Source organism: Nerophis lumbriciformis, linkage group LG01 (assembly GCF_033978685.3).
Source record: "Nerophis lumbriciformis linkage group LG01, RoL_Nlum_v2.1, whole genome shotgun sequence".
Lineage (NCBI taxonomy): Eukaryota > Metazoa > Chordata > Actinopteri > Syngnathiformes > Syngnathidae > Nerophis > Nerophis lumbriciformis.
In genome coordinates, this window is record NC_084548.2 from 32,742,179 (window position 1) to 32,766,060 (window position 23,882).

Consider the following 23,882-nt stretch of genomic DNA (forward strand, 5'->3'; position numbering starts at 1 on the left):
AAACATCCATGTCCCTTTAGGGCAGTGGTTCTTAACCTGGGTTCGATCGAACCCTCTGGGTTCGGTGAGTCGGGCTCAGGGGTTCGGCGGAGGTCAAAACACACCCGACTCATCGTGTAAAAGAAAACTTTTCCCTATCGGCGTATTACGAATATGGCAACATGAGAAGTCACAAAACTACACAGTGCATAAACTACAAAGTTTATGCACTGTGTTGGTTTTGTTCTTTGAACAAGGTGATGTTCATGCACGGTTCATTTTGTGCACCAGTAAAAAAACATGGTAACACTTTAGTATGGGGAACATATTCACCAGTAATTAGTTGCTTATTAACATGCAAATTAGTAACATATTGGCTCTTAACTAGTCATTATTAAGTACTTATTAATGCCTTATTTGGCATGGCCTTATTATAACCCTAACCCTCTAACCCTAACCCTAACCCTAACCAAATAACTCTAAATTAAGTCTTTGTTACTTAGAATATGTTCCCCATACTAAAGTGTTACCAAAAACATATAACTTTGTCTTGAATTTGAAAAAAAAACGGCATTTTATTTTTCACTAAAGAAGGGTTCGGTGAATGCGCATATGAAACTAGTGGGGTTCGGTACCTCCAACAAGGTTAAGAACCACTGCTTTAGGGGCTCCGTAGATTTCCAATGTTGTAAAAATGTGTAGAATAAAAATTAAAATACAGCATCTCTGTCAACAAAGATTTGCGTCAGCCTTTGATAGCAGGCTAATATAGCTAATATAGACACTTACATCATGTGTTGCCTTCATTGTAACATTTAATTTTTTTGCGGTTCCACACCGATTTTTTTTGTTTTGTTGTTTTTTTGGTCCAATATGACTCTTTCAACGTTTTGGGTTGCCGACCCCTTGCCTAGCTTCACATATGTAGTACAAACCCCATTTCCATATGAGTTGGGAAATTGTGTTACATGTAAATATAAACGGAATACAATGATTTGTAAATCACTTTCAACCCATATTCAGTTGAATATGCTACAAAGACAAGATATTTGATGTTCAAACTGATAAACATTTTTTTTTTTGCAAATAATCATAAACTTTAGAATTTGATGCCAGCAACACATGACAAAGAAGTTGGGAAAGGTGGCAATAAATACTGATAAAGTTGAGGAATGCTCATCAAACACTTATTTGGAACATCCCACAGGTGTGCAGGCTAATTGGGAACAGGTGGGTGCCATGATTGGGTATAAAAGTAGATTCCATGAAATGCTCAGTCATTCACAAACAAGGATGAGGCGAGGGTCACCACTTTGTCAACAAATGCGTGAGCAAATTGTTGAACAGTTTAAGAAAAACCTTTCTCAACCAGCTATTGCAAGGAATTTAGGGATTTCACCATCTACGGTCCGTAATATCATCAAAGGGTTCAGAGAATCTGGAGAAATCACTGCACGTAAGCAGCTAAGCCCGTGACCTTCGATCCCTCAGGCTGTACTGCATCAACAAGCGACATCAGTGTGTAAAGGATATCACCACATGGGCTCAGGAACACTTCAGAAACCCACTGTCAGTAACTACAGTTGGTCGCTACATCTGTAAGTGCAAGTTAAAACTCTCCTATGCAAGGCGAAAACCGTTTATCAACAACACCCAGAAATGCCGTCGGCTTCGCTGGGCCTGAGCTCATCTAAGATGGACTGATACAAAGTGGAAAAGTGTTCTGTGGTCTGACGAGTTCACATTTCAAATTGTTTTTGGAAACTGTGGACGTCGTGTCCTCCGGACCAAAGAGGAAAAAAACCATCCGAATTGTTATAGGCGCAAAGTTGAAAAGCCAGCATCTGTGATGGTATGGGGGTGTATTAGTGCCCAAGACATGGGTAACTTACACATCCGTGAAGGCGCCATTAATGCTGAAAGGTACATACAGGTTTTGGAGCAACATATGTTGCCATCCAAGCAACGTTACCATGGACGCCCCTGCTTATTTAAGCAAGACAATGCCAAGCCACGTGTTACATCAACGTGGCTTCATAGTAAAAGAGTGCGGGTACTAGACTGGCCTGCCTGTAGTCCAGACCTGTCTCCCATTGAAAATGTGTGGCGCATTATGAAGCCTAAAATACCACAATGGAGACCCCCGGACTGTTGAACAACTTACGTTGTACATCAAGCAAGAATGGGAAAGAATTCCACCTGAGAAGCTAAAAAAATGTGTCTCCTCAGTTCCCAAACGTTTACTGAGTGTTGTTAAAAGGAAAGGCCATGTAACACAGTGGTGAACATGCCCTTTCCCAACTACTTTGGCACGTGTTGCAGCCATGAAATTCTAAGTTAATTATTATTTGCATTCAATTGAATATGGGTTGAAAATTATTTGCAAATCATTGTATTCCGTTTATATTTACATCTAACACATTTTCCCAACTCATATGGAAACGGGGTTTGTACAATAATGGACATATACTGAAACTATTTGGATTATAAATAAAGTTTCCCTAAACGTGCTTGACTTGATTTGTTGGTACATTGCTTGTGCATTAGGTTAGTTCCGGTCTGACACCCACGCACCGAGTGACATCAATGGACACTTTGAAAGTACAACTCTGTGGGATTTCACGAATGAGGGCGTGTCTGTGTGGCACATTTGGTTTGGAACAGGTGCAATGAACCTGGTGGGCGGAGGCGCGCGCACGCACGCACACACACACTGAAGGGGGCGGGGCTAAGCGTGGCTGTCCACAGGCATGTTCCAACATATCCAGGCGGCAGACGCGATGTGGATGTGATCAATGGACACATGACGCGGATGTGACTTCGTCTCTCCGAGCTGTCCCACGCGGTGGCGCGTCCCCATGTCTCTCCCGGCCAAAGTGTCGAGGGACGGGCTGCTGGAGAAGCGCAGCGGCGGCCTCCTCCAGCTGTGGAAGAAGAAACGCTGCGTGTTGACGGAGGAAGGTCTGCGGCTGCAGAGATGCAAAGGAGGCCCCGCCGACGCTCCGTGCGCGGCTTGGGGCTCCAGAGCCAAAGAGCTGCCGTTCGAAGGCATGGTGACGGTGGACTGCGTGGAGTACAAGCGGGGCTTGGTGTACTTCACTGTGGTCATGGCCACCGGGGAGGAGATCGATTTCCGCTGTCCGCAGGACGGTACGGCGTGGAACGCAGAGATCGCCTTGGCTCTGGTCCGGTTTAAGAACCTGCAGGCGGTGCAGACCGGGAGGAAGAGGCTGCTCTCTACGGCGCACCTGGGTAGCACCGGGGAGGATGAGGAGCTATGACGGGGTGAGAACGTGAAGACCGTGAGGTGTGTAATTGTGGTGTCAGTATTGTACTCAATCATCTAGTATTTTGGTAACTCTGATTAAGTATTCCGAGCTGAGGGCTAAACTATTAGTCTATATATATCAGTGCAGCATCAATAATAATAATAATTATAATAATTAAATAAATGCATCTTACGTCACAACGAGGATCCCGCTTGTGCAGCCCTTTGAGACACTTGTGATTAAGGGCTATATAAATAAATTGGCCCTAGTGTGTGAATGTTGTCTGTCAATCTGTGTTGGCCCTGCGATGAGGTGGCGACTTGTCCAGGGTGTACACCGCTTCCGCCCGAATGCAGCTGAGATAAGCTCCAGCACCCCTTGCGAACCCGAAAGGGACAAGCGGTAGAAAATGGATGGATGATGTTTGGCACCTGAACTTAAAGGGGAACTTCACTTTTTTTGGAATTTTGCCTATTGTTCACAATCCTTATGTAAGACAAGAACACATATGTCTTTCTTGTTTTCTGCATTCTAACGAGTAAATAAATGCGATCAAAAGTCAGCTTACAATTGAGCCTACCGTATTTTTCGGATTATAAATCGCAGTTTTTTTCATAATTTGGCCGTGGGTGCGACATATACTCCGGAGCGATTTATGTGTGAAATTATTAACACATTACCGTAAAATATCAAATAATATTATTTATCTAATTCGCGTAAGAGACGAAGCAAATGGCAGCAATCGTCACACACACGTCAACCAATAAGAATTCGGCGGGGGAGGGTCATGGCAGAAGTGCATTGTGGGTCATGGAATGCCAACTTCTATATGCTATATGGTACTGCTGTAGCTATTAAAATGGATCACATCAACATTGGCGGTAACTTATAAAAACTGAGAAGGGCTGAACAAAAATGGCACCGAAAAGGAAATCATATACTGCAGGTTACAAGCTGGACGTAGTGAAATATGCAGCAGAGAACGGCAATAGAGCAGCAGAAAGAAAGAACATACCAGAGGCGACACCGGGGAGGAAGATTTCATGGGATTTAGCGATCAGGGGTGACAGATTGTTTGGTAAACATATAGCATGTTCTATATGTTATAGTTATTTGAATGACTCTTGCCATAATATGTACGTTAACATACCAGGCACGTTCTCAGTTGGTTATTTATACGTCATATAACGTACACTTATTCAGCCTGTTGTTCACTATTCTTTATTTATTTTAAATTGCCTTTCAAATGTCTATTCTTGGTGTTGGATTTTATCAAAGAAATTTCCCCTAAAAATGCGACTTATTCTCCAGTGTGACGTATATGTTTTTTTCCTTCTTTATCGTGCATTTTTGACCGGTGCGACGTATACTCCAGACCGACTTATAGTCCGAAAAATACGGTAATAAGCGCTTAAAAATGATCCCGACACTTCCATCCATAGGCGCCGATCCCGTGAGTGCTTCGGGGCCCGAGCACCCACAGACAATGCCGAGCACTCACGTGGGATTGATGGCAACTTTCAATGTTTAAAATGATTTTTGAAAAATCAATCTTAGTGTGGTTAATTTTGTGGCGAGTTTGGTCCATTTTACAAAATAATAAAGCCACAAATCATATAGGATTAACTTTGCTGAACCTCTTTTTTTTTTTTAATACACACACACACCGAGCACCCACTGGCAGAAATGTAGATCGGCACCTATGCCTTCCATCAAGGTTTCATATACATGCTGGAAGTATATATGCAATGTAGTAATAGTTACATTTACAATACTTGCGCATTATTTCTAAATCGTTCACTTTTTCCTTCGACCACATCACTGATTACGATTCACTGCAGACTTCATGGGGGCCAGCAAACCTAATAAAACATCACTTACTGTACATTGTCTGCTGTCACTGGGATGCCGGCTGATGGGATGTTCATATATTGCCATTTAGATGAAGAATGACTCATAATATTTGCGAGGAAAAAGGGGGTGGAAGTAAGCGTCATTTTGTGTCTTTCTCGTCATTTGCGTTTCTAAATTGACTGTCAAAGTGAACCAACTTGTCAGATTACCTCCTCATCTTTCTACTATCAAGGTGAGAGGCATTATTTATGATCTACTATTAACTTTCACGAGCACCGAGGCAAGGACGCAGCTCACCTCTCGATAATGTCAACATAGGCACACAAGCCAGTGATCACGGTGCCGCTATAAATAGTCTGTCTGCGTTAGCGCTTATAATAACAATATCACTAATACTTGGTTAATATTCAAGTCACAAAATGTAAATGGAGTATTGTTGGCACTTTTGGTTATTTGAGTTTTATGGGCAGAATAGACAACCTCCCATTGGCTCCATTGTACGCTGACTTTTATTTACGTTTTTTTTACGAGTTAGATTGCGTTATTAAAAGAATCCATCCGTCGTCATATCTTTCATAATTATTGTGAACGATAGGGGAAAATCACCCCAAAAAGCGCAGTTCCACTTCAAAGGGGCTGTTTGCAACTTCCTCACAGTAACATTTTTCAAAGCAAAGAATAATAACAAAAACATTACCGGCTAGCTTATGTTACCATTAGTGCAGTTTAACAGACAATATTTGTTTTAAAAAGTTTATGTAGCGGTAATAAACATTTTTGCCGGCCCAACAAAAAAGATTGGTGTTTACGGCTCACCCTGTCTCTTTCACACGTAAGCGTAGAAAGCGCGTGTACACATACAAAAACAATCCAAGAGAAGGAACATACCATTTGCAGTCATGTTGTTGTTATGATAGAATATACATTCAATGACCGTTAATGTTGGCTACCCAACACACTGTCATTATTAGCTAACAACACCCAAAGCTAGGTGTATTATTCTTGTGTTCAAAGTTTTTTGGTGTAAGAGATGTTTCTTATCTGCTGACAGTTTCGGCGGACACTTAAGCCTTCGTAGCTTCCTGGTGTGACGCGTCTTAACGTCTGAACACAAGAATATTGCACCTATTTATTTCATCATGTGAATGCAATCGTTTAACCTAGGGCTGGGCGATATGGCCTTTTTTAAATATCGCGATATTTTAAGGCCATATCGCGATACACGATATATATCTCGATATTTTGCCTTAGCCTTGAATGAACACTTCATGCATATAATCACAGCAGTATGATGATTCTATGTGTCTACATTAAAACATTCTTCTTTATACTGCATTAATATATGCTACTTTTAAACTTTCATGCAGAGAAGGAAATCACAACTAAAAAAATCACTATTTTTTTCATACAGTGTTGATCTGGAAATGTTTGCCTCAGCATTTTGATGGTGTGGGCGTGTGGCACCAAACGGAGATATTGACGTGCGGAGTAAGCCCTCTTCATTGTCTAGCGGGTGACTTTTCAAATGATGCTACATTTTAGCAATGTTGCCGAGTGTCCTGGGTTCGCCTACACAGTGTACTTATCTAATAAAATAATAAACGGGAGACATTAGAGCAGGTTCGGTAGCCACCGCTTCTTTAATGTCAACATCACACACGTCCTTCCACAACCACACACAACCTACGTCATAGCCCTACGGCAACAACTCTGGAGGGACAAAACTCCTCCTCCTTACCTAACACACTCGCACCACTCCGCTAGCATCACAGCTAACGTTAGCCATGCTGCTACCTCTCTGCTCGGCGAGGTTGTATATACATATGTGACGTATGTCGTGACAGTATGTGACGTATGTAAGAAGGTGCGCTTGTCTGACTTGAGAAGCAGAGACAGGATAGAGCGAGGAGAGCCTGTAGTGTAATGCCCGCAGCTAAAAGCAACTGCGTGAGAACGTATACTCGATATCACGATATAGTCATTATCTATATTGCACAGACACAAACCCGCTATATGTCGCGCATATCGATATATTGCCCAGCCCTAGTTTAACCCCAAAGCTACCGTATTTTTCGGACTATAAGTCGCAGTTTTTTTCATAGTTTGGCCGGGCTCCAGTGCGACTTATATATGTTTTTTTCCTTCTTTATTATGCATTTTCGGCAGGTGCGACTTATACTCCGGTGCGACTTATACTCCGAAAAATACGGTACTATCATGTACGTGCACGTGTTACGTACGCACATGGTTACGTCGTTAAGTGTAGAAGCCACAAGAGGGCAAGATATAATGCTTAAAATACACTGGAAAGTTAGTGCCCTCTAGGCATCTGTGTAAATGTTGCAACAGCCACGCTAAGATTGTTTTGAGATAATAGCTGCCCCTCGGCCAATTGTTATGCTTTAAGTTACATGCAACAATTTGAGTTGCAAGCATCCCTGCCATTAATTGGTGTATAAAAGTGAACTTTTTAAAGTCCGACCAAAGCATTTGTCTTACTTGCGAGCATTGGTTTATAGCTCAAGATCGACGTAACTTTGTTTTTCCATGCATGGTAAAGGAGCACAAGTGAGTGTGAAGGACAGTGCTGAGAAGAAGTAGATGATATTCATTGAATAAAACAAAAAAAAAAGGCAAAAACATGACTAACGTGTTTCATCCCAACGTGGCGAAACAGAATAAGCACAGCACTGCACCATACTGAAGCAGAATGAGTCAGGCGGCAGCCAGGAAAGTTAAAATAATATCGATCAGCGGACATTTACCGTATTTTTCGTATTATAAATCGCTCCGGAGTATAAGTCGCACCGGCCGAAAATGCATAATTAAGAAGGAAAAAAACATATATAAGTCGCACTGGAGTATAAGTCGCATTTTTGGGGGAAATTTATTTGATAAAACCCAACACCAAGAATAGACATTTGAAAGGCAATTTAAAATAAATAAAGAATAGTGAACAACAGGCTGAATAAGTGTACGTTATATGACGCATAAATAACCAACTGAGAACGTGCCTGGTATGTTAACGTAACATATTATGGTAAGAGTCATTCAAATAACTATAACATATAGAACATGCTATACGTTTACCAAACAATCTGTCACTCCTAATTGCTAAATCCCATGAAATCTTCTCCCTCGGTGTCGCTTCTAAGCAACTCTGCCAACTCCAAAGGTAGACAATGCGCCGCTTCCTCTTCTATCGGTACGTCGCTTACGTCAGAGTCATCGTCAGTTGCAGTTCCAATTATTCCAGACTTTCTGAATCCGGACAGGATGCAGTATATGATTTCCTTTTCGGTGCCATTTGTGTTCAGCCCTTCTCAGTTTTAATAAGTTACCGCCAATGTTGATGTGATCAATTTTCATAGGTACGGAAGTAGTAGCAGGTAGCATCTTTTTTTTCACAACATGACACCCCCCCGCCAAATTTTTATTGGTTGATGTGTGTGTGAGACAATTGCTGATATACGCCTAGTCTCTTACGTGAATGAGATAAATAATATTATTTGATATTTTACGGTAATGTGTTAATAATTTATAATCCGAAAAATACGGTACTCATGAAAATATGGAGAAGCTGCTGTTGGTGAGTTTGACAGAGAAGCAGTTCGCAGGAAATACTGTAGAAGAGTAAGGAAAATGTTGATCACATTACTTCATGAATCTACTGTAGTAATCTACTGTAGTAATCTACTCAGTGGCCTAGTGGTTAGAGTGTCCGCCCTGAGATCGGTAGGTTGTGAGTTCAAACCCCGGCCGAGTCATACCAAAGACTATAAAAATGGGACCCATTACCTCCCTGCTTGGCACTCAGCATCAAGGGTTGGAATTGGGGGTTAAATCACCAAAATGATTCCCGGGCGCGGCCACCGCTGCTGCCCACTGCTCCCCTCACCTCCCAGGGGGTGATCAAGGGTGATGGGTCAAATGCAGAGAATAATCTCGCCACACCTAGTGTGTGTGTGACAATCATTGGTACTTTAACTTTTTAACTTTAATTCTATTTTATTTTTTTTCATACATTTATTGTCTAAAGGTTTGTTTTTCTTTTAAAGAAGCATGTTACATGTTACAATTGTGACATTTGTTTAATTGATTTCTATCAGTTTCAGTAGGAGATATTGATTTGAGATACAAGTGTTTTGAGTTGAGAGCGCCGTCACAGAACCAATTCAGGTTGAGTACCAGTTGAGGTATTATTTAAGGTCAGTGAGAGGAACTGGAGACAAAACATCACAAAGAAAAATACAAGAACACATTTCAGGGAGACTTAAGTGTTTGAAGCAAATACTTGCTTCATGAGCGCCTATCATTTCAAACACAATTGCAGCAATAACAATAATGCCCACATGCTTTAGGATGAGGTGACTATAAAGACAAAGGTAGTTATTTAAAATGTGGTCTCTCACTGTCAGGAGCCTGGCGTCACAGTCTTCCCAGCACATGAAGCAAAACACTCAAAGCCGTTATTAAGTTGCAATATGAGCCTCCAGAATAACAAGCCAGCCTCTCCTCTCCTGGCGAGCCAAGTATTTTTAAACACATCACTTCAGAGGATGTGACGTTTGTATTTGTATTGTGTGGAGTATTACTTCACTTTAGCCTGATTGTATTTATATCTAAACCGCAACCATATCTGCACTTTCATATTTAACCCCTTAATAGTAAACATAACCTAATAATGACAATGGAAAAACCAAGCTACGTAGACTAAAATGTGCAAATACTGCAGTTGCTCTCTATTATTTACTCCGACTTCTCTGAGAAATCTCACACGTCCGTGACGTGAGCATTTAAGTCTGAACTATGAGCTCACAGCCCAGGAATCTGCTGTGACACGTCCTTAAATGAGCCCACGAGTCTTCCCAAATTAACTTAGTCGCCGCGGCAACAGTGTCATGTAGCTCCTCTTAACATGTGATATTGAAATTGATAGTAATTTGTCGGTTTTCTTTCTGTTCAGCTTTTCTACTGCCTGGAAATGAACCATCCAAGAAGAGATGATGATGAAGACATTCTTGTTGAGCTCCTCCATGAACTTTTCATGATGGCATGAGTCCATATCTCCTCTAAAGTTGTGAGATGTTATTTCCAACTATGTGGATAATGTAAAGGAAAATAAGCCCTTTATCAAACAAATCTACTTCTTTCACCCTTTGTGCCTTTGATATTTCACAAGCATCTTCTATACTCTAGGATATTATTTCCCCTCCTTTTTCTAACATTACCAAAACAAGTCACTTTATGTCTTAAGTCTTTGCTTTTGATCGGGGAAAATGCTGTTTGACTGACTTTTTAAAACTTACAGCAAAAGACTGAACACACCTGCACGTTTTTTTTTGGTTTTTTTTGAGCTAACATGAAGTATAACTATTTTGCTCACATTTATCGTGTATTCCCAATGTTGTACAGTTTAAAACACTTCAATAAAATAATGAATGCGGTCCAATTTCTCAGAGCCAACGGTTTTTTCTTCAGCGGTTTTTGTGCCGCCGTGAAACAGAGGTTGTATTTTTTCACCTTTGTGTGTGTGAGCATGCACGCTGCATTCAGGGCACCTTTTGTTTGCAGGACTAATGAGAATCGCTGAAGGCTGGCACACATGCGTCTCAACCGTCAGGCGACTCTCGTTAGCAAGCTGGCAGATGTTGTTCATTGGAGGATGTTTTGTGTATCACGAATATAACAGTCTGTTTGTTCACTGGGCAGGGAGGGGGGGGGGGCCTCTTTCATTACTGTGGGAAATCCCCCAAGTTATTACCACACCTCCCGAGTCAGCATGCGAGGGAGTCACCCAGTGATGGATCCATGCAGGTAGTGAGTGGAGGATAAACATGAGCTCTTAGAGGGACTTCTGTTGAGAAGTGTGAACATTTTTTAAAAACAAACAGCCTAAATTAAAATACTTTAAAGTGTTCTTGACCTTAATTGGTGGCTAAATGTTTTTGAACCACATGATTTCCTGTTGTGCGGATGTCAAATCACTCGAGGCGTGCCTCCCTACTGGTACATTTACAGCAGTGTGTGTGTGTGTGTTGTATTTTTAGTTCCCACAAAGCAACAGGACTACCTAGGATCTGGCCTCGGTCAGGAACTACTTCAAACACATTTTGAATGATATCTGATTCCAGATGCTATAGGTCAAAGGTCATATGACATGGTTTATTTGTGTCGGTGTGTCCCTTGTTGCCTTTTTTAAGCAATGTAATCGTCACCACTGGTCTTCTGCCACAGAATGTCCATGGAGTCTTAAGGAGTGGACCTTACAAGGACCACCTTACAAGGGGTCATGCCGTCACTAAAACCATTGAAAGTCCTCCAGCAGGCAAATGTGTGTCCATCATGTGGTGCAATCATGTTACACTGTGGAAATTATATGTTGATATTCTTCAGCCATTACTTATCATGTATGCTAAACTAACACAGCAGAGTTTAAATTAAGCAAAGCGGTTATCTCTTGCTACACAACACCAGTCACTCAATAGCATGAGGAAACCTTTGACTGCTCCATCCATCCATCCATTTTCTTGCATAGTAATAATAGTATATCATTAAATGTTTCAACATTCCCTCGTAACATTCTAATGATTCTCTTTTTTTGGGGGCTTTGAGACTACAGTTACATAATAACTTGTATACCAAAGGTACCAGGAACTATTGGTGGGAAAAGGGCTTATTGCTTGTCAATTAACTTCTCCGGTCCGTCTCTCAAATATGTCTCTGCATCATAAACAGTGATTCCATAGTTCCTACACAAGTGTTTTTCAACCTTTTTTGAGCCAAGGCACATGTTTTGCGTTGAAAAATACCAGAGGCACACCACCAGCAGAAATCATTAAAAAAACGAAACTCGGTTGACAATAAAAAGTTGTTGTCGCAATTGTTGGATATGACTTTAAACCATAACCAACTATGCATCACTATAGCTCTTGTCTCAAAGTAGGTGTACCGTCACGACCTGTCACATCACACCCTGACTTATTTAGACTTTTTTGGTGTTTTCCTGTGTGTAGTGTTTTAGTTCTTGTCTTGCGCTTCTATTTTGGTGGCTTTTTCTCTTTTTTTGGTATTTTCCTGTAGCAGTTTCATGTCTTCCTTTGTCTTCCCGCATCTACTTTGTTTTAGCAATCAAGAATATTTCAGTTGTTTTTATCCTTCTTTGTGGGGACATTGTTGATTGTCATGTCATGTTCGGATGTACATTGTGGACGCCGTCTTTGCTCCACAGTAAGTCTTTGCTGGCGTCCAGCATTCTGTTTTTGTTTATTTTGTAGCCAGTTCAGTTTTACTTTTGTTCTGCATAGCCTTCCCTTAGCGTCAATGCCTTTTCTTAGGGGCAGTCACATTTTGATTATTTTTGGTTTAAGCATTATAAGCGGAAGCACGGTAGCAGAGGGGTTAGTGCGTCTGCCTCACAATACAAAGGTCCTGTAGTCGTGAGTTCAATCCCGACCTCGGGATCTTTCTGTGTGGAGTTTGCATGTTCTACCCGTGACTGCGTGGGTTCCCTCCGGGTACTCCGGCTTCCTCCCACCTCCAAAGACATGCACCTGGGGATAGGTTGATTGGCAACACTAAATTGGCCCTAGTGTGTGAATGTGAGTGTAAATGTTGTCTGTCTATCTGTGTTGGCCCTGTGATGAGGTGGCGACTTGTCCAGGGTGTACCCCGCCTTCCGCCCGATTGTAGCTGAGATAGGCTCCAGCGCCCCCCGCGACCCCAAAGGGAATAAGCGGTAGAAAATGGATGGATGGATGGATGGGCATTATACACCTTTTTACCTGCACGGTGCCTCCCGCTGTTCCGGACATCTACAAAGCAATTAGCTACCGGCTGCTATCTACTGATATAAAAGAGTATTACACGGTTACTCTGCCGAGCTCTGGACAGCACCGACACTCAACAACAACACATAATTTGCAAAATATAATTACTGGTTTGCAAAAAATATTTTCAACCCAATTAGGTGAAATTAGATCATCTCCCACGGCACAGCAGACTGTATCTCACGGCACACTAGCGTGTCACAGTGGTTGAAAAACACTGTCCTACACAGAGACAGTTGCCAGAAACGATCACCATATCTCTGGAAACAAGTCACATATAAAAGGCGGATATTAAGCGGATGCGGACTTGACAACGTTAAGGTAAATTCTAAAGAATAATATTGAATTATTACATTAAAATAGTGTAGTTGTTGGTAGTAAATGGCATTGTAAGGTTTTTAAACAATATTTCGACTCTAAAAGTTTGTTTACATGTTAAAATTGCGCTCTTTTTGAGGGGGGAAAGCACCAATTAAATCAAATTTATTTCATTTCAATGGGAGACTTTAAGAGCTGGGGCACAGAACCAATTAAACGTGTAAGTTGAGGCACTACTGTACCTTCAAGCATAGATGCATGCCACTGCATTGAGGACTGACTTTACTCCAATCAATCACCCATGTCACCGTATATAGTATTTTAACATTTTTACCCAAGGTCTATTTGTTTAAATTCCATCATAATTGACAATCTCTCACACATGAGCTGCCAGTATCCCTATAGGTTGTCCTGGAGCCAAAATCCTTAGTCCTTGGTTTGTGATGGATTTGTGGGACACTAGTGGGGCGATAGGAGATTAGACAGTGAGAGAAATGGAGGGGGGCACCAATAATAGCCTCCACTAACAAAAGAGGAAGAGAGAAGTGAGATAATGGGAGGTGCGGTTATATAGAGGGGCATCAAATCATTGCGCTCATCTCTTGTTTTCATTCACTGTGCTGCTGTCACATCTCCTCCTTCCTTGCTTCTATCACTGGTAAGAACTTTTCTTTGTGTGTTTTTATTACGCTTGCTGGTTGAATCTTCCATCTGTCACAATGAACATCCATCCATGCATCCATTTTCTACCGCTTGTCCCTTTTTGGGGTGGCGGGGGGTGCTGGAGCCTATCTCAGCTGCATTCGGGCGGTAGGCGGGGTACACCCTGGACAAGTCGCCACCTCATCACAGGGCCAACACAGATAGACAGACAACATTCACACACTTTGGTCAATTTAGTGTGTTTAATGAAGTGTTTTAAAACGTTTTTGATTTCTAGTGTAAGGTAACCAGAAAGATGCTCTTCCATATTTACTACCAATTTACCGGTACCTTCCGCCAAACATAAAATGTCAATTAAATAAAAAAATGTTACTCAAGTTGCATCACGGAACAATCACATAAATTACTGAAATACAACCAATCAGCGCAAAATGTGCAGGCTGATGTGATTTTGCCTTTGAACCTTTGGATGTTTGTTGTTGCTCATTGCATAGTTGACTCGGCTCCAAGAGGTTTTTCCAGCATCAGTATGAGTTACTGACAATAAATCCCTTCACCAGGCTGGCCTCCATCGTAGCCAAATCGCCCTCCACAGCTGTTTATCAGATATCCCAAGGTCTATTTGGGGAGACAGGCCATTCAAATTCCAATGTGCAAGATAATACTATGGAGAAAGACAAGAACAGGGTAGAGAGATAAGGGGTGGCTATCAGTTTGGAATCTTCCTAATCCACCAGAACAGATCATCACACTCCGGGAGGCCTGGAGTGCATGGAGGGTTGTTACTTACCACGGTGATGTGAGACAGGGATGGAGAACTGAAATATTGTGAGACAGAGTAGGAGTTGTGTTAATTATGTGACAATTTGACAGAGGATAAAGGGGGGTGAAGAAAAACAAACATACACTTAAGTCATGACCGTTGTCACATTTGGATGAAACTCACTTGACCACACAACTAAGTCATCTACACACATCTATGTGTAATGGACTGCAGGTAGGAATGTGATACTTATACTGAGGGATTTTTTTGGCACACATTCATTGTTGACGGATGCATTTTGAGTACGCTCATAGCGATGTATGGAAATATGATCATGTGCACAAACTGCTGATGTACAAACACGGACAACTGTTTAGTGAGCATCTAATCTCTTCTGTCTCTCCACCAGGGAGCGATCCCATCACCAGGATGCCTGAGAATGTGTGAGTGATGAGGATTTGATCCTATTATAGACTAGTCTCAAACACACACATACACAGACTGCACACACACTCACAAATATATTCATTTTTTTCCACTAATATAGTTAAGCCCAAAATCTAATATTTAAAAAAAAACAAAAAAACGTAACCTCTCTAACTGGAAATGACACAAAATAAAGTATATGACATACAAAATATAACAAAATAAGTTATGTCCGAAATAATAACTAAAAATAGTCAAAATGTAAACGTTTTGTTGTTGTTGTTGTTGTTTGTTTGGACAACTTTGAATGAACACAATATTTCTCTTCTTAGACTTAGACTTAGACTTAGACTTCCTTTGTATTGTCATTCAAATTTGAACTTTACAGCACAGATAAGAACGAAATTTCGTTACATAAGCTTATGGTAGTGCAGGATAAAAAAGCAACAAGGTGCATAAATAAATAAATAAATATATATAAATAATATATAGATATATATATAAAATAATATATATATAAAATAAATACATATATATAAATAAATAAATAGATTACTGTACAGATAAATATATTGCACTTTTTCACATGCGTCCACATTCATGGATGTATGTTATATTGTCTTTTTTATTCTAGCGAGTTAATCCATTTTGGGGGGAGTTGAGGGGATCATTTAATTATGATGCGTTCAAGAGTCTTACGGCTTGAGGGAAGAAGCTTCGGAGGCTCTGAACTAAAACCTCCATTACAATTAACCAGAAAAGTATGATTTAAAGGGGAACATTATCACAATTTCAGAATGGTTAAAACCATTAAAAATCAGTTCCCAGTGGCTTATTATATTTTTCGAAGTTTTTTTCAAAATTTTATCCATCACGCAATATCCCTAAAAAAAGCTTCAAAGTGCCTGATTTTAACCATCGTTATAAACACCCGTCCATTTTCCTGTGACGTCACATAGTGAAGCCAACACAAACAAACATGGCGGAAAGAACAGCAAGCTATAGCGACATTAGCTCGGATTCAGACTCGGATTTCAGCGGCTTAAGCGATTCAACAGATTACGAATGTATTGAAACGGATGGTTGTAGTGTGGAGGCAGGTAGCGAAAACGAAATTGAAGAAGAAACTGAAGCTATTGAGCCTTATCGGTTTGAACCGTATGCAAGCGAAACCGACGAAAACGACACGACAGCCAGCGACACGGGAGAAAGCGAGGACAAATTCGGCGATCGCCTTCTAACCAACGATTGGTATGTGTTTGTTTGGCATTAAAGGAAACTAACAACTATGAACTAGGTTTACAGCATATGAAATACATTTGGCAACAACATGCACTTTGAGAGTGCAGACAGCCCAATTTTCATCAATTAATATATTCTGTAGACATACCCTCATCCGCGCTCTTTTCCTGAAAGCTGATCTGTCCAGTTTTGGAGTTGATGTCAGCAGGCCAGGGAAGCTAGGGTCGATATTCTTCTCTTGATCATCTTCGGTGGCATAAGGGACGGTGTGAGCCAAGACATCCAGGGGGTTTAGCTCGCTCGTCTGCGGGAACAAACTGCCGCCATTGCTTGCCGTGCTACCGAGGTCCTTTGTCCCTGAATTGCTCACACACTCCGGCAGATTCAATGGGGGTCTGGCGGCAGATTTCTTTGACTTTATCGTTGGAAATGCATCTGCTTTGAGTGTCGCAGGATATCCACACATTCTTGCCATCTCTGTCGTAGCATAGCTTTCGTCGGTAAAGTGTGCGGAACAAACGTCCAATTTCTTGCCACTTTCGCATCTTTAGGCCACTGGTGCAACTTGAATCCGTCCGTGTTCGTGTTGTTACACCCTCCGACAACACACCGACGAGGCATGATGTATCCAAGGTACGGAAAACAGTCGAAAAAACGGAAAATAACAGAGCTGATTTGACTCGGTGTTTGAGAAAATGGCGGATTGCTTCCCGATGTGACGTCACATTGTGACGTCATCGCTCCGAGAGCGAATAATAGAAAGGCGTTTAATTCGCCAAAATTCACCCATTTAGAGTTCGGAAACCGGTTAAAAAAATATATGGTCTTTTTTCTGCAACATCAAGGTATATATTGACGCTTACATAGGTCTGGTGATAATGTTCCCCTTTAAATCCAATCCGTTATTAGTGTAATTATATTATCGTTATCATTGCATTCAGAACATAAAATATGCCTGTATTAAGACATGATATTAATCATTTGGATGTGTGAATGTTGTTTGATAAATATAGCTTGACACGGCTTAGTCTTTTTCGCTATTGACCGAATAACACTATACCTATTAATCATTTTGCACTTAACTGTAATTTTCACAGCTTTAACTGCTTGGATATTAATACATGTTTTCTCCTCTTAACCGTGGCTGTCCGATCCTTGCAGGCCAGAGGTAAGATCTGATTTCTTCAATCACAACACAAAAAAATGTAATACTGTGTGCATGTTCCGCAATAACAGTGGCATTATGATATGATTCTTTATTTAGAGAAAACCAAAGATATCAGCTTCAAGGAAGCTCATGCTCAAGGTTGGCAACATGCATGGACAACAGTTAAAGAGTATTGTGTACAAATAAATATGGAGTTCATACATTTGGGCACAGAGTGGCAGCAGAGAGTTTGCTGTGTGAGTCAGGGTGTTGCCATTTTGCAGAGTCTGATGGTGGCAAAGGCCAAGGAGGAACTTGAGCAAGAGATCCTAAACAAAGAGGCTGAGAAAGAGACGTACCTGGCAGAGAGAGCTCCTCCCCTCAACACCAGTCACATGAGTATGGCTCAGTTACAGGTAGAGTGTGCATAAGTCTTCCTTCCACTGGCCTCCCTGAAATTGAAAACCACAAGAAACTGTAAAAAAAAAAAAAGTCCCATTATTCTACTACAGACTATTGTTGGCAGACTGAAGGCCTCCTTTATCCCAATGCAGGCATGCTGTTTTTGTCAGTTTTGTACTATGTTACCACAGATAGCCCCTAAGACATGCATCATATGTATATAATAATCATGTATTTAATTGTTTTGTACATGTAGGATCTGTGCAGAGAGCTCCATGCCAAAATTGATGTAGTAGATGAGGAGCGATATGACACTGAGGCCAAAGTGACGCTCAACACACGTGAGGTACTACTTATTCCCTTTTCATATTGCTATATTAACACAATTATATTGAGTATAGCGATACTTTGTTTTTTTTGTAGGCCTCACTTTTCATATGTTTCTGATTTTTGGAGAATATTCTCCCGGTAGTTGTATACCGTCTCGGTCATTGTACGACCAATCATTGCGGCCGATAAATGCTTTAAAATGTAATATCGGAAATTATCGATATCGGTTTCAAAATTATCGATATCGGTTTCAAAAAGTAAAATTTATGACTTTTTAAAACGCCGCTGTGTACACGGACGTAGGGAGAAGTACAGAGTGCCAATAATCTCTAAAGACACTGCCTTTATGCCCCGGCCCAATTACATAACATTTGCAGCTTTTCACACACACAAGTGAATGCAAGGCGTACTTGATCAACAGCCATACAGGTCACACTGAGGGTGGCCGTATAAACAACTTTAACACTGTTACAAATATGCGCCACACTGTGAACCCACACCAAACAAGAATGACAAACACATTTCGGGAGAACATTCGCACCGTAACATAACATAAACACAACAGAACAAATACCCAGAACCCCTTGCAGCACTAACTCTTCCGGGACGCTACAATATACACCCCTGCTACCACCAAACACCGGCCCCCAAACCACTCCTCCCCCCCGAACCTCAAAATGTGTTAATTCCACGACTGTATATATCGGTATCGGTTGATATCGGAATCGGTAATTAAGAGTTGGACAATATTGGAATATCGGATATCGGCAAAAAAGCCGTTATCGGACATCCCTAAGCGCAACAAATTAGTTGTTTGTTTATCATTCCACTGAATCGACTTCCACGATTAGGCCAAAGAAAGTTGTGAGTGACAGCACTTTAATAAAGGTGAGAAACACTATTAAATTCAAATATTTCCAGTACTAGGTGGGTGTGTATTGAGGGCCAAATGTGACAAAATGAAATAAATAAACCTTTGAATAATCACCCCCGAAACCCCGAGACGGACAAGCTGTAGAAAATGGATGGATGGATGGATGGATTGATAATTCCTAAAAAGTGACATTAATAATTATATTTGGAATTAAATAAATTTTGTATTAAATGTGCTATTCATTTATTTAATGGAACCTTACACAACACAAAACCAGTGAAGTTGGCACGTTGTGTAAATCGTAAATAAAAAGAGAATACAATGATTTGCAAATCCTTTTCAACCTATATTCAATTGAATAGACTGCAAAGACAAGATACTTAACGTTCGAACGGGAAAACTTTGTTATTTTTTGTAAATATTAGCTAATTTGGAATTTGATGCCTGCAACATGTTTCAAAAAAGCTGGCACAAGTGGCAAAAAAGACTGAGAAAGTTGAGGAATGCTCATCAAACACTTATTTGGAACATCCCATAGGCGAAGAGGCTAATTGGGAACTGGTGGGTGCCATGGTTGGGTATAAAAGCAGTTTCCATGAAATGCTCAGTCATTCACAAACAAGGATGGGGCGAGGGTCACGACTTTGTTAACAAATGCCTGAGAAAATTGTAAAACAGTTTAAGAACAACATCTCTCAACGAGCTATTGCAAGGAAATTAGGGATTTCACCATCAGAAAACCACTGTCATCAAAAGGTTCAGAGAATCTGGAGAAAAAAATACTGCACGTAAGCGATGATATTACGGACCTTTGATCCCTCAGGCGGTACTGCATCAAAAAGCGACATCAGTGTGTTAAGGATATCACCACATGGGCTCAGGAACACTTCAGAAAACTACAGTTGGTCGCTACATCTGTAAGTGCAAGTTAAAACTCTACTATGCAGAGCGAAAGCCAATTATCAACAACACCCAGAAACGTCGCCGGCTTCGCTAGGCCCAAGCTCATCTAAGATGGACTGATGTAAAGTAGGAAAAGTGTTCTGTTGTCTTACTAGTCCACATTTCAAATTGTTTTTGGAAACTGTGGATGTCGTGTCCTCCGGAACAAAGAGGAAAAGAACCATCCGGATTGTTATAGGCGTAAAGTTGAAAAGCCAGCATCTGTGATGGTATGGGGGTGTATTAGTGCCCAAGGCATGGGTAGCGTACACATCTGTGAAGGCACCATTAATGCTGAAAGGTACATACAGGTTTTGGAGCAACATATGTTGCCATCCAAGCAACGTTACCATGGACGCCCCTGCTTATTTCAGCAAGACAATGCCAAGCCACGTGTTACAACAGCGTGGCTTCATACTAAAAGAGTGTGGGTACTAGACTGGCCTGCCTGTAGTCCAGACCTGTCTCCCATTGAAAATAAGTGGCGCAATATGAAGCGTAAAATACCACAATGGAGACCCTTAAGCTGTACATCAAGCAAGAATGGGAAAGAATTCCACCTGAAAAGCTTCAAAAATTGGTCTCCTCAGTTCCCAAACATTTACTGAGTGTTGTTAAAAGGAAAGGCAACACAGTGGTAAAAATGCCCCTGTGCCAACTTTTTTGCAATGTGTTGCTGCCATTAAATTCTAAGTTAATTATTATTTGCAAAAAAAAAAAAGGTTTTTCAGTTCGAACATCTTGTCTTTGCAGTTTATTCAATTGAATATAAGTTGAAAAGGATTTGCAAATCATTGTATTCTGTTTTTATTTGCCTTTTACACCAGTGGTCCCCAACCACCGGGATTGGTACCGGGCCGCACAATAAATAAAATAAATTAAAAAAATAATAAATACAAATAAAAAACGTTTATTTTTTTATCAACATAAAAAACACAAGATACACTTACAATTAGTGCACCAACCCAAAACTTCTCCCTCCCCCATTTACACTCATTCACACAAAAGGGTTGTTTCTTTCTATTATTAATATTTCAGGTTCCTACATTATATATCAATATAGATCAATACAGTCTGCAGGGATACAGTCCGTAAGCACACATGATTGTATTTCTTTATTAAAAAAAAAAAAAAAAAATTCCCCCCGCCCCGGTCCGTGGGACAAATTTTCAAGCGTTACAAAAAAAGTTGGGGACCACTGATTTACACAACGTGCCAACTTCACTGGTTTTGGGTTTTGTATTTCATTACCTTAATTCATGAAATTATTATTATTAAATAATTTATTAAACACAAATTTGAGTCATTATTAAAATATGTATTCATTTGTTTGATTTTGTCTAAATTTGGCCCAACGTAGGTGTGCACATGCCTCCCCATCATCGTCTTCGCCAACAAAAACAAAAGTAAAAGTGATGTTAAAATTGCTTTGGTTTTTGTGTGACTTTTCAGAACAGATTCCTAATGAAAACTGAGTTACCACACGGTCTGTTATATTTATCAGATAATGCATTACCGCTCAACTCCTGTTTCCTGGCCCAGATTAAAGACCTGAGTATCAAGGTGTTGGACCTGAGGGGGAAATTCAAGAGGCCAACACTGCGCCGCGTTCGTGTGTCTGCTGACGCCATCCTCCGCTCGCTGCTCGGCTCAAAGCACAAAGTCTCCATGGACCTCCGAGCCAATCTCAAGTCCGTCAAGAAAGAGGACACTGAGAAGGTGTGTGCTCAGTTCAAAACAAAACCCACCCAAATGAGTTCCAATGCAAGACAAGCATGACGTTATCTCAGGACTCACGTGTGATGCCGTTGCCAAAGAACATGTGGAAAGTTTGCTAATGTGTGTGAGAAAGGTGTAGTTGTGATACGGTGTCATTGTGTGCACAGAATACAAGACAATGATCTCATTGTACTCGGGAGGAAATCCTTGTGCTTAGAGAGAGAGAGAGAGAGAGAGAGAGAGAGAGAGAGAGAGAGAGAGAGAGAGAGAGAGAGAGAGAGAGAGAGAGAGAGAGAGAGAGAGAGAGAGAGAGAGAGAGAGAGAGAGAGAAAGATAGAGAGAGAGAGAGCTACTACAGTTTTAAATGTGTTTCCATGCATGCAAACATAGACAGCAAGTTCTTTTAGAAATTAAACCACATTCTAATCTCAACAAAGAATAATCTAAACCACATCTTTTTTTCCTGCAGAAGAGACCAATAGAGGACAGTGACTGGAGGAAAAATGTTGAAGCCATGTCAGGAATGGAGGGAAGAAAGAAGATGTTTGACGCTGCCAAGGGTTCCGCCCAGTAAACCCAGTACCTGCGTTAACCCCTGCACCTGAATCGGTTTTCCCAAAATCCTCATCAAATAGGAGATGATGTCTACAGTACTCCCTCTCTTTACTGTAAAATGGAGTGACACAGGCTTTGTTATTGCCAATAAAATTGTATTTCTCCCAAACCTCACACCTGTGATCAGTAATAAAATGTTCATCCGAGTAAAGAGATTATTTGTGATGTTTTGTGTGTTACTTTGAAATAACAAAGCTCCAATCTCTTTTAAAGTTGATGATGTTACCGCCATCACAACCCTACCAACGTATGTCGATACTTTGATTTTCAAACTGTGGAATGAGAACGAAATAATAACATTGTAATTCATAATTAATCTAATTTAATATGAATTTATTTTCTATTGAAACACTTTTTGAAATTAAGCCAAAAAGGTTATCTGAGTTGGCAAAAACAGTAATACTTGCAAGGGTAAATCCTTTTGAAGAGATACTAAAACTTTTTGGGGCAGCACGGTGGAACAGGGGTTAGTGCATCTGCCTCACAATACGAAGGTCCTGGGCTTGATCCTGCGCTCGGGATCTTTCTGTGTGGAGTTTGCATGTTCTCCCCGTGACTGCGTGGGTTCCTTCCGGGTACTCTGGCTTCCTCCCACTTCCAAAGACATGCACCTGGGGATAGGTTGATTGGCAACACTAAATTGGCCCTGGTGTGTGAATGTGAGTGTGAATGTTGTCTGTCTATCTGTGTTGGCCCTGCGATGAGGTGGTGACTTGTCCAGGGTGTAGACCGCCTTCTGCCCGAATGCAGCTGAGATAGGCTCCAGCACCCCCCGCGACCCTGAACAGGACAAACGGTAGGAAATGGATGGACTAAAACGTTTGGAGAATCATTGACCTATGATGTCATCATGTTACTATAATCATTGCAGTACATTATACTGGAAACAACTGATTAGGCAGTTACAGGCTCAAAAATTAAACCGAAACCGAAAAGGCACATAAGATAAGACGTCCACCAAGGCCAACTGCCAAATCCTTTTATTTCGCTTATTGTTTGATATGTTCTTTGACTAGAAAATGAAAAGGTTAAATAAAATAATGATAAATGGGTTGTACTTGTATAGCGCTTTTCTACCTTCAAGGTACTCAAAGCGCTTTGACACTACTTCCACATTTACCCATTCACACACACATTCACACACTGATGGAGGGAGCTGCCATGCAAGGCGCTAACCAGCACCCATCAGGAGCAAGGGTGAAGTGTCTTGCTCAGGACACAACGGACATGACGAGTTTGGTACTAGGTGGGGATTGAACCAGGGACCCTCGGGTCGCGCACGGCCATTCTTCCATTGCGTTGAATTGGTTGAATGTATGTCTGATTAAAATCACAACTCACTGGATGATACGGTTCTACTGCAGCTCTGTAGGTGCCGTGTTAACAACAAAAGTCCAAAATAAACAAAATTGCTAACGGTTGTGAGGCTTCAGAGTGGGTGCTCTGAAGACTTGGGGATAGTGGAGTTATCCCTCATTTATCATCCCAGGTTTACTTTGACCCAAAGTAC

General features: G+C 41.0%; 2 protein-coding genes across 3 annotated transcripts; both read left to right on the forward strand.

Annotated features, from left to right (window-relative positions):
• The first annotated feature begins 2,725 nt into the window (after nt 1-2,725).
• On the forward strand, nt 2,726-10,554 carry phlda3 (pleckstrin homology-like domain, family A, member 3). Of its 2 annotated transcripts, none has more exons than XM_061979769.2 (2): nt 2,726-3,286; nt 10,069-10,554. In XM_061979769.2, exon 1 carries the CDS (start codon nt 2,838-2,840, stop codon nt 3,258-3,260), a length of 423 nt encoding a protein of 140 aa, XP_061835753.1. In that variant the 5' UTR covers nt 2,726-2,837; the 3' UTR covers nt 3,261-3,286; nt 10,069-10,554. The 2 variants fall into 2 exon arrangements, with proteins under 2 accessions (XP_061835753.1, XP_061835761.1); XM_061979777.2 differs by having other exon boundaries at nt 2,726-3,264.
• A 7,032-nt stretch (nt 10,555-17,586) lies between these two features.
• Nucleotides 17,587-22,527, forward strand: tnni1a (troponin I type 1a (skeletal, slow)). Its single transcript, XM_061979757.2, has 5 exons — nt 17,587-17,649; nt 17,775-17,906; nt 18,149-18,238; nt 21,581-21,757; nt 22,227-22,527. Exons 1-5 carry the CDS (start codon nt 17,641-17,643, stop codon nt 22,329-22,331), a joined length of 513 nt encoding a protein of 170 aa, XP_061835741.2. The 5' UTR covers nt 17,587-17,640; the 3' UTR covers nt 22,332-22,527.
• Nucleotides 22,528-23,882: the final 1,355 nt, after the last annotated feature.

Bases quoted from the DNA above. Each gene is read 5' to 3' on its own strand.
- phlda3 (XM_061979769.2), top strand. From the start codon at position 2,838: ATGTCTCTCCCGGCCAAAGTGTCGAGGGACGGGCTGCTGGAGAAGCGC.
- tnni1a (XM_061979757.2), top strand. The intron at 18,239-21,580 runs GTACTACTTATT...TTCCTGGCCCAG, and splicing joins TGACGCTCAACACACGTGAG to ATTAAAGACCTGAGTATCAA. The intron at 21,758-22,226 runs GTGTGTGCTCAG...TTTTTCCTGCAG, and splicing joins AGAAAGAGGACACTGAGAAG to AAGAGACCAATAGAGGACAG.